The 14,158-nt window shown below is 43.1% G+C and overlaps 2 protein-coding genes across 5 annotated transcripts in view; one reads left to right on the top strand and one right to left on the bottom strand.

Moving 5' to 3' along the window:
- Positions 1 to 14,158, bottom strand: part of XCR1 (X-C motif chemokine receptor 1) — a 315,914-nt gene that overhangs the window by 301,290 nt on the left and 466 nt on the right. The gene's annotated exons all lie outside the window — the stretch shown is intronic.
- CCRL2 (C-C motif chemokine receptor like 2) lies at positions 6,964 to 8,897 on the top strand. Of its 4 annotated transcripts, XM_043886840.1 has the most exons (3): positions 7,271 to 7,357; positions 7,460 to 7,513; positions 7,785 to 8,897. In XM_043886840.1, exon 3 carries the CDS (start codon positions 7,797 to 7,799, stop codon positions 8,841 to 8,843), a length of 1,047 nt encoding a protein of 348 aa, XP_043742775.1. In that variant the 5' UTR covers positions 7,271 to 7,357; positions 7,460 to 7,513; positions 7,785 to 7,796; the 3' UTR covers positions 8,844 to 8,897. The 4 variants fall into 4 exon arrangements, with proteins under 4 accessions (XP_043742773.1, XP_043742774.1, XP_043742775.1 ...); XM_043886838.1 differs by lacking the exons at positions 7,271 to 7,357; positions 7,460 to 7,513 and adding an exon at positions 6,964 to 7,222; XM_043886839.1 differs by lacking the exon at positions 7,460 to 7,513 and having other exon boundaries at positions 7,219 to 7,357.

Here is a 14,158-nt window from a genome sequence, read left to right as displayed (position 1 = left end):
ACATACCCTTGTCTTAATAAAAGAAGAGGCAATCAGGCAGACAGTGGTAAGAAGCAATGACGAGGCAGAGTGCAGGGTGGGGCTGGAGACCACAGTAGTCTGTTGTACGTCTGCCTACTGAAACCTACAGGACTACAGGTGCAAGAGACACTGGAGCCAGGAACACCACCTTCTGACCCTCAAGGAGGAGGCATGTGTGACAGGGAAAGAGCATCCTCAAGGAACATGTTGAGGAATGTTCTGGGATTCAGTTAAGGACGTCAGGAGGATTGTCTACAGGGGAATTCAGATTTCAGAGGGCACAGAGGAAAGAAATGGAGAAAAGGGAGCGTTAGGAAGGGAGGTGAGGGCAGAGGAGACATGAAGAAGAATGGCAATCAGAAATGGGAGAAGGAATGGCAACCAGAAACTGAGCTGGGGCACTGACTGAAGATGGCATGGATGGGGGCACAATGACATCAAGTGGCCTTATGTGTCCCAAAAAGACTGACCCCAGCAGAGCACAGGTAAGTGAAATGAAGTCGCTCAGTCATATCTGACTCTTTGCAACCCCATGGACTGTAGCCTAACAGGGTCCTCCATCCACGGGATTTTCCAGGCAAGAGTACTGGAGTGGGTCACCATTTCCTTCTCCAGAGGATCTCCCCGACCCAGGGATCAAACCCAGGTCTCCTGTATTGTAGGCAGACACTTTACCATCTAAGCCACCAGCGAAGTCAGGTAGACAGTGGCTAAAAAGATGAGGGAGGGATTAAGATGCTGGTAAAGAATCTACCTACAAAAAAAAAAAAAAAAAGAATCTGCCTACAATGCAGAAGACCTGGTTTTGATCCCTGAGTTGGTAAGATCCCTGAAGAAGGAAATGGCTACCCACTCCAGTATTCTGAAGAATTCCATCAGAAGAGTCTGGTGGGCTACAGTCCATGGGGTTGCAAAGAGTCAGACATGACTGAGCTACTAACACTTAAGATGCTGCAGAACGTATCATTCTTCAGTAAGCGAAGGACTCAAGACTCTCTAAAGACTGATGTCTCCCTTGCAAGGCTGTATTTACCCAAATTCTTTCAAGATACAGACACTAATATGGGACACAACATAAAATAAATGTATTAGATGAAACACCTCTGAGAGAGATTGTGAAGGGTGGTGGGCAAAGCTGGGAAAGTTACCAGATCACAATGCAAGTCTGACCTCAAGTGAAGGACAGAAGGAAGAAGTGGGGAGAGGGAGAAGCACCAGTCCATCATCCAGGAATGGGCCCATCCCAGTGGCCCTAATAGGGCCATTGGCTGGGAGCAGCCCTTGGCAGGCAAGGCCTTGGCATGGATGCAAGGATGTATTTTGGAGTGAGGAAGCTGGGCTCCTCAGTCAATTATGCTCCTTCCCACACAGCACAGCAAGATTTGCATGTCTGAGGTAACATTTCTCGAAACATGTCCTGCAAAGCACTTAGTCCATAAGTAACTGCAAGAGAATTAACAAGGGGACTCCACAATCTAACAACGTTGGGAAATGCCACATACTTTCTCCAGGATCCAAAGGCTTATCCGCACTTGAAGAGCTCTGAGCAGCACTGTGGTAAAGACTTGTTTTATATTTTTAGTCCACCTATCTTCTAAACATCCTTGAGCAAAGTCACCCTCCCCCATTTTTTTACATTTTTTAACACAATGCAGAATAAACCAAACATATGTTGAAAAAGCTAAGGATATAATTAACTATTTTTCTTCCAGTAAGTACATATAAAATCTGTATTTCAGAGTTGGTCATCAATACAATTGTTTTTTGGAAGTATTCTCTCCCCCTTGCTGCCCTCCCAGGTAGCCCAGGTAGTAAGAGGACTAAGCACTAAAGTGATCTGTAAGCCTGGCCAGGATGTGGGAGAAAATGTGGGGGCAGGATGAGACATACTCAGAATCCCTAAAATTACAACATGAAGGTATGTTCCCCTTCAATCTATTGCTCAGTACCAAACAACAAAGCCAGAGGAAAACTGATGGTTTTCTAAAAATAGGTGTTACACACTTTCCATCAAGTAGTTCTATTTAAAAATTATAATAGCTGCTATTTGGGAATATCATTAGCAAAGATTTTTTTCCTATACTTACCACATTTTCTGGAATATTTGCTAATAAAAATCAGATAGATAATCTGACAGCACTGATATTTGATGAAGCCACTTTAAGAAATAGGTAAATTATTGTAATTCTAAATTTTTGAATACCCTTTACTCAATGTCATTAGACCTCTGAAGATGCCACCACAGTGGGATGCACTAAGCATCCTAGCACTCTCCCATCCCTTCACTCAACTAATTTAATGTTGTATCTATCAGTCAGCATCCAGTTAAGAGACAGGAGTCATACCAGTAATTCGAACAAAGAAAAATCACTACCAAGAATCGTTAACCAGTCAAAGGGGACTGAAAACCCAAGGGAGGAGGAAGCAGATACATGGAGCGGCCTCTAGGCTGAGGCAGAGCACCCGAGAAGGAACACACCTGGAAGATGCCTTCCCTCTCAAGCCTGAGATTCAAACCTTGTTAGGGAGGGTGACTGCAACCCTCTTAGATGGTCAGGAAATTTGCCAAGGTGCTTCCCTTTGGGGCTGGTGAGTAGGAAACTGCCTGTAAGGGTACCAGTGAGACACACAAGAGGGTGGGCATCACTCAGTCTCCACAGCACTGTCAGGTCATCTCAAGGAACAAAAACAACAAAATCCTGGAACCAGAATGAGAAGCCCCTGCCTCTTCCTGTGATTCTCAGCGCCCTCTATACCAGCTGGCAAAGGACAAATGTTTACAGAGTTCAGCTTGAGGATCACAAAGCAAAAGAAGGAAGAATGGGTTAGGAGCTAAAAGGCAATAAATTACTAACAGGTGCACTACATCCTCAGCTTTTTTTTTTTAATTGAGAACCAATGTAACATGAAGAATATTTCTGCATCTCCTGTAAAATTATTGCTAAGTGTGTTTTCCAGTGTGTTTTTGTGTGCCTTTGCTCAGTGTGTTTTCTAATCTCCCTGATACAAGAACTCAGTAACAGGAAAAAAATGAGATGAGTATAAATTATTGGACCTGATCATTTGCTGTTTCATCTCATCAGAGACTGTCTTGTCAGCAAGGCTTTCTCTGACTACTCTACATAAAATGTGAACCCCCAAACCACCCTGGCCCCTCCTAGTCTCCTTCCCAGCTTTACTTTTTGCCTCAGAACTTCTCTCCTACTACCTTCAACTTACATACTTATTTTGTTTTTGTCTGTAATGTAAGCTCCATGAAGGTCAGGATGTTTGTCTACTGAACAGTGCTGGGCACATGCCAGGCATTTTATAAACATTTGTTGAATAAATGATCTATATGTTACGGGGGGAATAAGAGTTATAACATGATAGCCTCCTATACTGAAACTGGGACTGAACTTGAATAAACACTTTTCTAAAAACATACAGATGGCCAACAGTGACATGAAAAAATGTTCAACATCATTAATCACCAGAGAAATGCAAATCAAACCCACAATGGTATTATCACCTCATATCTGTTAAAATAGCTATTATCATAAAGGCCACAAATAACTAATGTTGGTGAGGATGTAGAGAAAAGGGAACCCTCGTACACTGTTGGTAGGAATGTAAATTGGTACAGCCCCTATGGAAAACAGTATAGAGGTTCTTCACAAAACTAAAAATAAAACTTCCAGATGACCCAGCAACTACACTCCTGGGAATATATCTGAAAAAAATGAAACCACTAATTTCAAAGATATAAGAACCCCAACTTTCACAGCACTACATTAGCCAAGATATGGAAGAAACCTAAGTGCCCATAAACAGATGAATGGATAAGGAAGGTGTGGTGCATACATGTACAATGGAATATTACTCAGTCATAAAAATGAATGAAATTTTGCCAGTCACAACAACATGGATGGACATAGTATTATGCTTAGTTAAATAAATCATAGGAAAACAAACACTGTATGTTATCACTTATATGTGGAATCTAAATTTTAAAAGCAAACTCACAAATATAACAAAACAAAAAGAGCCTCACAGATGTAGAGAACAAACTAGTGGCTACCTGTGGGGAGAGGGAAGATTCAGGGAAGGGCCAAGAGAGGGGTAAAGGATGAAAAGATACAAACTATTATGTATAAAATAAATAAGCAACATTGATATATTGTACAACACAGGGAAATATAGTCATTATTTTGCAATAATTTTGCTGTTATTTAGTCACTAAGTCACGTCCAACTCTTTGCAACCCCAAGGACTGCAGCATACCACGACTCCCTGTCCTTCACTATCTCCAAGAGTTTGCTCAAACCCACGTTTATTGAGTTGGTAATGCTATCCAACCATCTTATCCTCTGTCGTCCCCTTCTACTCCTTCCCTCAATCTTTCCCGGCATCAGCGTCCTTTCCAATGAGTCGGCTCTTCGCATCAGGTAGCTGAAGTATTGGAGGTTCAGCTTCAGCATCAGTCCTTCTAAAGAATAACTTTAAATGGAGTATAATGTATAATATACTGAATCACTACGTTATACACCTGAAACTAATATAATGTTGTAAATCAACTACTTCAATTGTCTAAAAAACTGGGATTTAATTACATGTATCACGGAATCATGTGAAATTTGACGATTCCTAGAGAAAAGCATTGTTTGGTAAGGATAACCCTAACTTCCTGATATTCAAATGGACTTCACTTTCGGAATTATTTTATTTTGGCTTGATTCCCAGAATTCTTCTTATTTACACCCAGACCTTGGAGTTCTTTTTTTTTTTTTTTTTAAATTGAGCATGCAGCTCACAAACCTCAGAATGTACTAAAGTTTCACCAATAATGATGACCCTATTACAGTTCCAGATACTAAAATGGTAAATAAAACCTTCCTCCTGCTTCAACTTCAGACTTTTAAACCACTCCCTCCTACTAATTTTCAATTTTCAAGAATCCCGTGGTCTTGGAGATCTAATATACAGTATAGTGATTAGAGACAACCAAACTGTATTATAAACATTAAATTTGCTAGAAAATAGAACTTAATTGTTTTCACCACATAAAAAATTGGTAATTTTGTTAGCTAACACTACCATGGCAATCATATTGCAATATAAATGTATCAGTATGGCACACCTTAAACTTCTAGAATGCTTTTCGTTGATTATATCTCAATTAAAAAAAAAGAAAAGAACTCCAAGGTCTGGGTGTAAATAAGCAGAATTCTGGGAATCAAGCCAAAATAAAATAATTCCGAAAGTGAAGTCCATTTGACTATCAGGAAGTTAGGGTGAACTGGAATTTACCGAACAATGCTTTTCTCTAGGAAACTTCAAATTTCACATGATTCTGTGATACAGATGAGGCAGGCACCTGCTTGCTGCTATTTTCCTCCCCTTAACCTCACAATGTGCAGTGTGTATTTGACTTGACCCTCATTCCCCTCTCAGGGACTGACCAGTGAGCATCAGGCAATAAAGCACCATGAGGCACCATCACTTAGTCAAAGTTGTGGGGGGACTGATGCGTCTCCAAATAGTCCAGCTGCAGGGGGCAGAACCCCCAGGGCACGGTGACCCTCACTGACTCACAGAAGCCATACTGGGGGGTGATGGGGGAAGACTTGCTGGGAAACATTCACAGCCCAAGTTCCCAGCAGCACCAATCTCTCCCAACCCCTTCCAACCCTTTCATACAGAGGAACATCACGAGTTTCCCCCGGGTTAAATTTAATGCTTGTCACATATTTGTCCAGGCCTTTATTGTTTATTTTTCCTTTCTCTTAATAGTTCCCTCAGTTATATTTCTACTTTGACAGGTCCACATTCTGGACCGACTATCACCTCAAACACATCTTTGGCATTAACAGAAGTCTTTTAACCAGTGAGATGAATACAAAGCCAACATGTAAGACTGGTCCCCAAATTAGGTCTGTCACAGGTACAAAGAGTTGATCCAGGAGTTCATACAGATTTTCCAGTTATTTCAAGTTATTTTTCTCAGTTCATCTTTCTTCCCAACCACCGCCATCTCCCTTCAAATTTGGACTCTCAGCTTCCTTTCTCTCTGGCCTTAAAAGTCACCCACGCCAGTCTCAGTCTAGGGTTGAACTTGTTCCCCTCACATTCTCTGCACAGCTAGAACCTCTGTGTCCTCACCATGGAATTTTCCTGTGCTAGGCCCTTCTTATAGGAGCAGGGTCAGCTCCTAACATCCTTCCTAACTCCTTGGTTTCATCACATCGACTTCCCCCAGGCTCACTGGTACTGAGGTCTCATCTCTGCACCCACTCTCTTCCCAAATGACATCATTCTGTGGCTTCCACTGTCCCCAAATCCTCCCTTGGGGCCCCATTCTCCAGCCAAATGTCTGACACACAAAAAATGTCTCTCAAAAAGAATAAAGAAAGTCACTCAGTCATGTCCGACTCTTTGCAACCCCATGGACTATACAGTCCACAGAATTCTGCAGGCCAGATTACTGGAGTGGGTAGCCGTTCCCTTCTCCAGGGGATCTTCCCAGTCCAGGGATCAAAGCCAGGTCTCCCACACTGCAGATGGATTCTTTACCAGCTGAGCTATGAGGAAAGCCCTGTTACTGTTACTCTCAGTTACTGCTACTTTCAAAAGTAACAGTACAAGTCCAAGCAGGGTTGCTCACTACAAGTTCTTGAAGACTGCCCCATGTGCTAATACTGACGAAATGCTACAGGGGAGCGTCAGCCCCCGGGTCTGGACGCACAGTCACCGCCAGTCACTGCGTGTGACGCTTCTCTGCTGCTACCCACTACCTGCTCAGAGTTGCAAGTCAGAGCACTTTCTATCCCTCCCTCAGTATCACTGAGAAGCAGCAATAACCTAGTTCCTTATCTGAGGCAGCCAGCAGGATGGCCACAGGGAAATCAAAGGCGGGGTGCGGGGTGAGGGTGGGGAGAGCAGCAGCAGGAGCAAACAACTTCCCGGTTTCTCTTTGCAGCTTGAGAAACTCTCTAGGGGTTAGTGGGAGCTTTCAAGTTGCTTTATTTTGCTTAGCCCCCGAGATCTGTGACTGGTAGGACACAGCCACCAGGGGGATAAACAGTGGTTTCTCTTGCCCCAAAGGGTCAGGGGCCAGCTATTCAGAAGGAAGTTAGTCTTTCATCTGGCCAGACGGCTCCCACAGCAACTCGGATGGTAGGTCAGGAGGCCGTTCCCTCCCCTCCCAGGAACTCAGTCAGTGGTAAGTCATCGACGTATTTAACCAGTTGTGTCCATTTGATACTTAGGGTGGTTTCACTTTTGCAAACATTTATTTATATCCTTCGAGAGAAGAACTCAGACTTCTCTGCCTATCACAGGAAGCTGTTTACAGAGGGTGAGCAAACTTTTTAAACACATAGGGACCGTGACTGACACCAATTTTGTGAAACTGAACCCTGGTACTTAGTTCTCTTTAATTGTGTTTTTTCTTATATAGCTTCAAGTAGGCAAGTCTTGTTTCTACCAAGAGAATGAAGTTGTATGAAGAAGGGTAATATTTACTTTTGTCTCCCTGTGGTAGCTGGCATACTACTAAACACCCTAAGTGCTTAATGAAGGGATGAGTTATAGCAGCTGTGCTCAGGATGCAGGGGCATGTTAAAGAAATGTTTATTTTAAATCTTCTGAGTTGTAGACCTGCTCTGGCTAAAATAAACACCAGAAAAGGACGAGTGTGGCTTCAGGGGCTCTAGTCCTGTGTGCTGTTTCATCCAGGACCACACAGCTGCATGAAGGGAAAATAACCTTTCATTTCTCCCCAGGGCAGCCTGAAGATGGCTAATTACACGTCAGCACCAGAGGATGACTATGATGTCCTCATAGAGGATGATCCGAGTAACAACGAAATAGAACTATGCACCCCATACGACCCCAAGATTCTCTCAGCCCAGCTGGTGCCTTACCTCTACACTACAGTGTTCGTGGCTGGCCTCCTGGACAATATCTTGGTTGTGTTTATCCTGGTAAAATATAAACGATTCAAGCAAGCAGAAAATACCTGTTTCTTCAACTTGGCATTGTCTAACTTGTGTTTCTTGCTCACTCTGCCATTCTGGGCTTACGCAGCCTCTCGTGGGGAGGGCTTTGATGACCCCCTGTGTAAAATTCTCCTGCTGCTCTACTCCATAGGCCTGTACAGTGAGGCCTTTTTCAATGTCCTTCTGACTGTGCAAAGATACCAGGAGTTTTTCCGTGGGAGAAGGCGTTTCTCGGACTGCAGGCCTATGGCTAGCAGAATCTTCATAAGTGCTCTACTGTGGGTCACAGCCATTCTGGTCACTTTGCCTGAACTTGTTTTTTACAAACCTCAGATGGAAAGCCAGAAATACAAGTGCTTCTTTATTGGACTTCACTTCTTACCAGCTGATGAGACATCCTGGAAGCACTTTCTGACCTTAAAGATGAACATTTTGGGATTTCTTTTGCCACTGTTTGCTCTTGTATATTGCTGCATGCGAATGGGGAGAACATGCCAGTTCAGGCAGAGGAACTATGACCTTTGCAAGCTTGTTTCCACCATAACCGCAGTTTTCCTTCTGATGTGGGGACCCTACAATATTGCACTTTTCCTGTCTGCTTTCAACGAACAGCTCTCCCTGCATGGCTGTGGGAATAGTTACAACTTGAACAAAACCATTCAGATCACGAGAATCATCGCTGCCACCCACTGCTGCATCAACCCGCTCCTCTATGTGTTTCTTGACAAGGCATTTAGGAAACACCTCGGCCACCTTTGCCACCTGTGCAGTGACACTGCACTTCAACCCACTGAGGACCCTGCCCAAGGCGCCTCGGGGGAAGAATATCGCCTTGCTACCTAAATGGAAACTAGCTCCTGTCAAAGGCAGGATAAATAAACATCAATTTTTCACTCATAGCCTTGTTCTGTCCAATAGTTTTTTACACATTTGTATATAAAATAGGATACAGGGAGAAAAAGGGGAGGTGAACAAACGTCCACCAAGCATTGAATTTGTCTCAGGCAATGTGCTAGGCTCTTGACAAACGTGAGCTCCTCCACATCTCACTGCTTGCTCGTGATATGGGTGGAATTAGTCTCCTTTCTCTGGGGAGGAAACAGGCTCAGAAATGTGTCTATGACCACACAGCTAGAGAGTGGCAAAGCTGGGACACAAACCCACAAACCTAGTGCGATTCACTCCAGAATCTATGCTGTGGCCAGCACACCAAACTTTCAAAATTCAGGTGAGAAAATACATAAAGAAAATATGCACTTCTAAAACCAACTGGACCACATCCTAAAAGAGAAGCAACCTACTCACACAGAAGTAATTTATCAGGCACCTTTCCTTTCACGTAACTGAAAGAGCTGGCTAGCTGGAGGCTCTGGATAAAAAGAGGAAAACAGACTTTCTCTGTGGAAAGTACTCTGGGTCTTCTTGGCTACGTGCCACACCCCCAATGAGCCCAGATAACCCCAACCTCTGAGCCTCCCAAGGTTTCTAATACTTCCTCCTATTTAACAATAGTAAATGTAAGGTTATGTCTAGAAATCTTTAACACAAGGCATGCTTTGTTCTTTTCAGTGTAACATACACCCCAGGCCTCACCACATGTAACTACAAAATGCCACAATACGCATTTGCCGGGTGCTATCTAGTGCCTGTTTTCTGTTACATATCCCAAGTAGAGGTGACAGCTTAAATTTGGGATGACTATGGACAACAACCTCTCACCTCCATCACAGAGGAGGGAGGAGGAAGAGGTGGCAGCTGGGAGAGATCTCATAGTAAGCACAGGCTATACCAATCACTGGCTCTTCTGCGTCCTCACAGGGTAGTATGGATGAATCGTGTCCTACAAAACATTTATATGTTGCAGTCCAAGCTACAGTATGATGGTATTTGGAGATGCACACTTTGTGGGTAACTTGGTTTAGATGAGGTGGAGCCCTCAGGAAGGGATTCATGTCTTTTAAGAATAGACACCAGAGAATCTGTGCTCTCTCTACACCATGGGAGGACACAGCAAGAAAGTGGCCATTGGCAAGCCAGGGAGAAAGCCTGCACCAGAATTCCACCGGCACCAGAATTCCACCTCAATCTTGGACCTTCCAGCCTTGAGTACTGTGAGAAATAAGTTTCTGTTGTTTAAGCCACCAAGTCTGTGGTATTTGTTATGACAGCCTGAGCTAAGACAAGACTCATCCTGAATGACATTAAATAGCAAATAAAAACACCATGACAAGTTAAGGGCAAGACCTCAGAAGAAAGTACCCCAGCAGATATGAAAAGAGGAGAAGGAGAAGGCACGTGGGAATCCTCTTCACACGCTGATATGAGTAGGTCTGGACTCTCCATTCACCTCTACCACATATGGAACAGAAATCTCAGACAAAACGACATTGTTTTTGGATGTTCATAGGCACAGTGCTGAATTCACAGAACAAATCCTTTCAGAAATTTCAGAATGAAAACATAAGAGTATATAAACTCTGACAGTGACTCAGAGTGAAATGGTTATTGAAAATCAAAAGTTTGTGAAGGATGATCCAGTTACAACAGCCCACACACATAAGTAGTATATTTGGAACATTGATAATCCAGCAAGATCTTCTTCCCCTAGCAGAGGACAGTTGTCCTAAAGATAAAAATGATTCAGGCTTGCACCATTTACAATAGCCAAGACATGATAGCAGCCCAAGTGCCCATCAAGTGCAGCTCAGACAAATGTACACACACCCAAAGTGAAATATTATTCAGCCATAAAAAGGATGGAATTTTGACATTTGCAGAAATGTAGGTGGACCTACAGAATATTGTGCTGCATGAAATAAGTCAGACAGAGAAAGACAAATACTACATGGCATCACTTATATGTGGAATCTAGAAGATAACACAAATGGGTGTATATGCAAAACAGAAACAGAGTCATGGACATAGAAGATAAACTTGTAGTTACCAAAGGGGAGAGGGAAGTGGAGGGGACAAATTAGGGTTATGTGGTTGGTAACAAACACAAACCACTACATATAAAATAGATAAGTATCAAAGATGTATTATATAGTACAGGGAACTATAGCCATTACCTTATAATAACTTATAAAGGAGTATCATTTGCAAAAATATAGAATCACTATGCTATATACTTGAAACTACTAAAATACTGTGAATCAACTATCTTTCAATTAAAAAAAAAAACACGCTTTTGCACTTTTCTACAAACTATTGCATTAAAAAACTAACAATCATTAAAAAGCCTAAAGAGAAGATAGTTAGCATAGTTAATAAACATTGACAATGTTTCTGTTTTGTCTGTAAATTATTTTCTAATGCAAAAAGAATTTCCTATCAAGTCAAGATAATTCTAATTTGGGACATTTGAGAGAAAGGCTGAAATCTCACAAGAAATCTCTGGTTCATCTCAATTCTGTGTATTTGTGGGTATAAATGGGACAAATTGTAAAATGGTAAACAATCGATACAGTGAATGAGAAAGCAATAAAATCTGAAGTTGAAAAAAAAAACACAGGATGCCAGTTAATTTTGAATTTTGGTTAAGCAACAAATACCCTTTTTTTTTCCAAATGTGCTATGGCCACATCAGCCGAAGTTATCCTCCTTTCTAAGAGCTGCTCATCGTTTCCTGGTCTCAGGCTTCCAGACCAAGCTGGAATTTCAATAGGACTTTGTTGTTGTTGTTTACCAACTGCCTTCACAGACATATCTGCACCACTTAAAAGTCTTTCAAAGAAAACTGAGAATCATCAGCTTCATTTTACAAGTGTGGAAACTGAGGCTTAAATCACACAGCTCTCAGGGGTCAGAATCTGGGCTTGACATTTTCCGATATCAAATCTTATGCTCCTTCCTCTCCTCCACCCAGTCCTTCCTGATTTGTCTCTAGAGCTTGGTTTATAGAGTGAGTTCCTGTATATAACTGCACCAGATTTTTCACAATATACCAAGTGATTGGGGGAAGGCGGGTCTGAGGATTGCTGCTCCCATGAGCCACCCATTTACAGACACTGAGAAAAGCAGAGTTCTCCAAACAACCATCTCTGGCACATCTAATAAAAGAAAATATTTGATCTAAATTTCACTCTAAATCCTTTGATCTTTCCCTGTAGTGTGGCCTTTAGCTATGACCAGGGCCATTAGTCACATCCCTAGAGTCCCCTGCCGTGTCCGCTTGGAGAGAGGGCAGGAAGGGGTGTCTGTCTCTTCCAGTGGGACCCAACACAGGCCATCTAGCCTCCCTGACCTTCAGATAACTGGGAATAAGACTCCTCCCTAGGCAGGGTTGATGGCCAAGATGAGGGCTTAGTGAGCAACACAGTGACTGGCCCATTGGATGCTGCCACACAGCATTTTTCCTCACACCCTCCACAGATGCTGCCTGAACCTTGATGGTGCTTGAATTTCAGTTCTCATGGGCCTCCTCCTCCCCATATCAGCCTCCTGCAACTGCCAGGCAAATGACTATGTTTAACAAAAGGATCTGGGGACATGTGGCTCATCCCCAGCTTCTTTGTTTGAAGGAGTGGTAGGGAGGATCAGACCATCTGGCTTGTATCGCCTATGACAATATGTGTTTTCCTCTGCCCTCAACCACATGGTCAGCTCAATGGTTTTGCTGTGAGTCTGTGGACAGCCCTCCCCACCAAGCCCTCACCCACACGCTACTTCAGGCGTCCGTCTTGGCAGCACACCTGCCGCATACTTCCTGGGGGGTGCACCCAGCTTGCTCACCATTGCTTAGGACCTTCCCCAGCTGCCCCGTGCAAACAGGCCTGCCCTCCTCTGCAAAGCACACAACCCATGTCCCCAAGTACACGCCAGCTCTGTCTGACGACCACCTGCACACATACTCTCTGTTTCCACTCTGTCTCTGAAGGACTCCAAGGCAGAGGGTCAGGTTCATCTCCAAATGGACTAGAGGAGATGGGATGCAGTGACGGATGAGGAGGGGGTCAAGAAAAAGACTCCAGCCAACACAGGTGCTGTTATTCCCACAGAGAGAAGTGACACTCATGCCCGTGAGGGAAGGTAAGAAGGAGGGGTTGACTACCTATGGGTAATGGGAGCACTTCTTTAAAAAGAGGCTTAAAGACATTATAGGGAAAATCTGAAAAATATGACTATGAACAACATATCAGACGCTATAGATTTATCACTTCAAGAGTAACAATATAATTGGGATTATGTGGGACAATGTCCTTACTCTTAGAGAATGCATGCTCAAGAATTTAGGAATGATATGACTGATTCATGTTGATGTATGGCAGAAATCAACACAATATTGTAAAGCAATTATCCTCCAGTTAAAAATAATTTGTTTTAAAAAATGCAAAAAAACAATTTAGCAATGAAATGTCACGGTGTTCACAACTCACATGCAAATAATTTAATGTCACACACACACACACATATCAGGTCATATAAAGGAAACAAGGAAGAAAACACATCAAAATGTTAACACCTGTCAGCTCCACATGGTGGGTATGTGAATGCCCACTGAGCCCTCTTTGACTCTCACTGCACAAAGGGAAATGTTCTTAAGATCAAGCTGAAGAGGAAAACTGATTTTTTTTAAAAAATTTTTTGGCCATGATGGGTCTTCATTGCTATCTGTGGGCTTTCTCTAGTTACGGGGAGCACAGGCTACTCTCTAGTTGTGGTGCATGGACTTCTCACTGCAGTGGCTTCTAACCTGTGCTCAGTAGTGGCAGCTCCCTGGCTCTAGAGCACAGGCTTAGTAGTTGAGGAACACAGACTTGGTTGCTCTGCAGCTTGTGGAACATTCCTGGACCAGAGATGGATCTCATGTTTCCTGCACCGGCAGGTAGATTTTTTACCACCAAGCCACGAGGTAAGCCCAGAAAACTAACTTTGATATTGCCTGGATAATATAGTGGCCAGAAGACAAAAGAACAAGCTGAGCTCGAAGGGCCTCAGAAGGCAGAAACAGAAAGCATCAGACCCTTATCGTCCTTCCACCCATGTTGCAACTGTCACAATTTTTGCGCCATCCTGGGGAGCATAGCTTGTCCCTTTCCTAACCCCATATTAGGAAGGGTATTTGTCTTGTTCTTCTCCCCTGTAAAAGGAAAGCATACATGTGGTACCTAATCAGTAAATGACAGCAAGATTTCTACCCCATTCTCTTCCTTGTT

This window comes from Cervus elaphus, chromosome 24 (assembly GCF_910594005.1).
Source record: "Cervus elaphus chromosome 24, mCerEla1.1, whole genome shotgun sequence".
Classification (NCBI taxonomy): Eukaryota; Metazoa; Chordata; class Mammalia; order Artiodactyla; family Cervidae; genus Cervus; species Cervus elaphus.
Note: the sequence above shows the minus strand (reverse complement) of the source record. Positions and strands in the feature narration are given on the sequence as shown.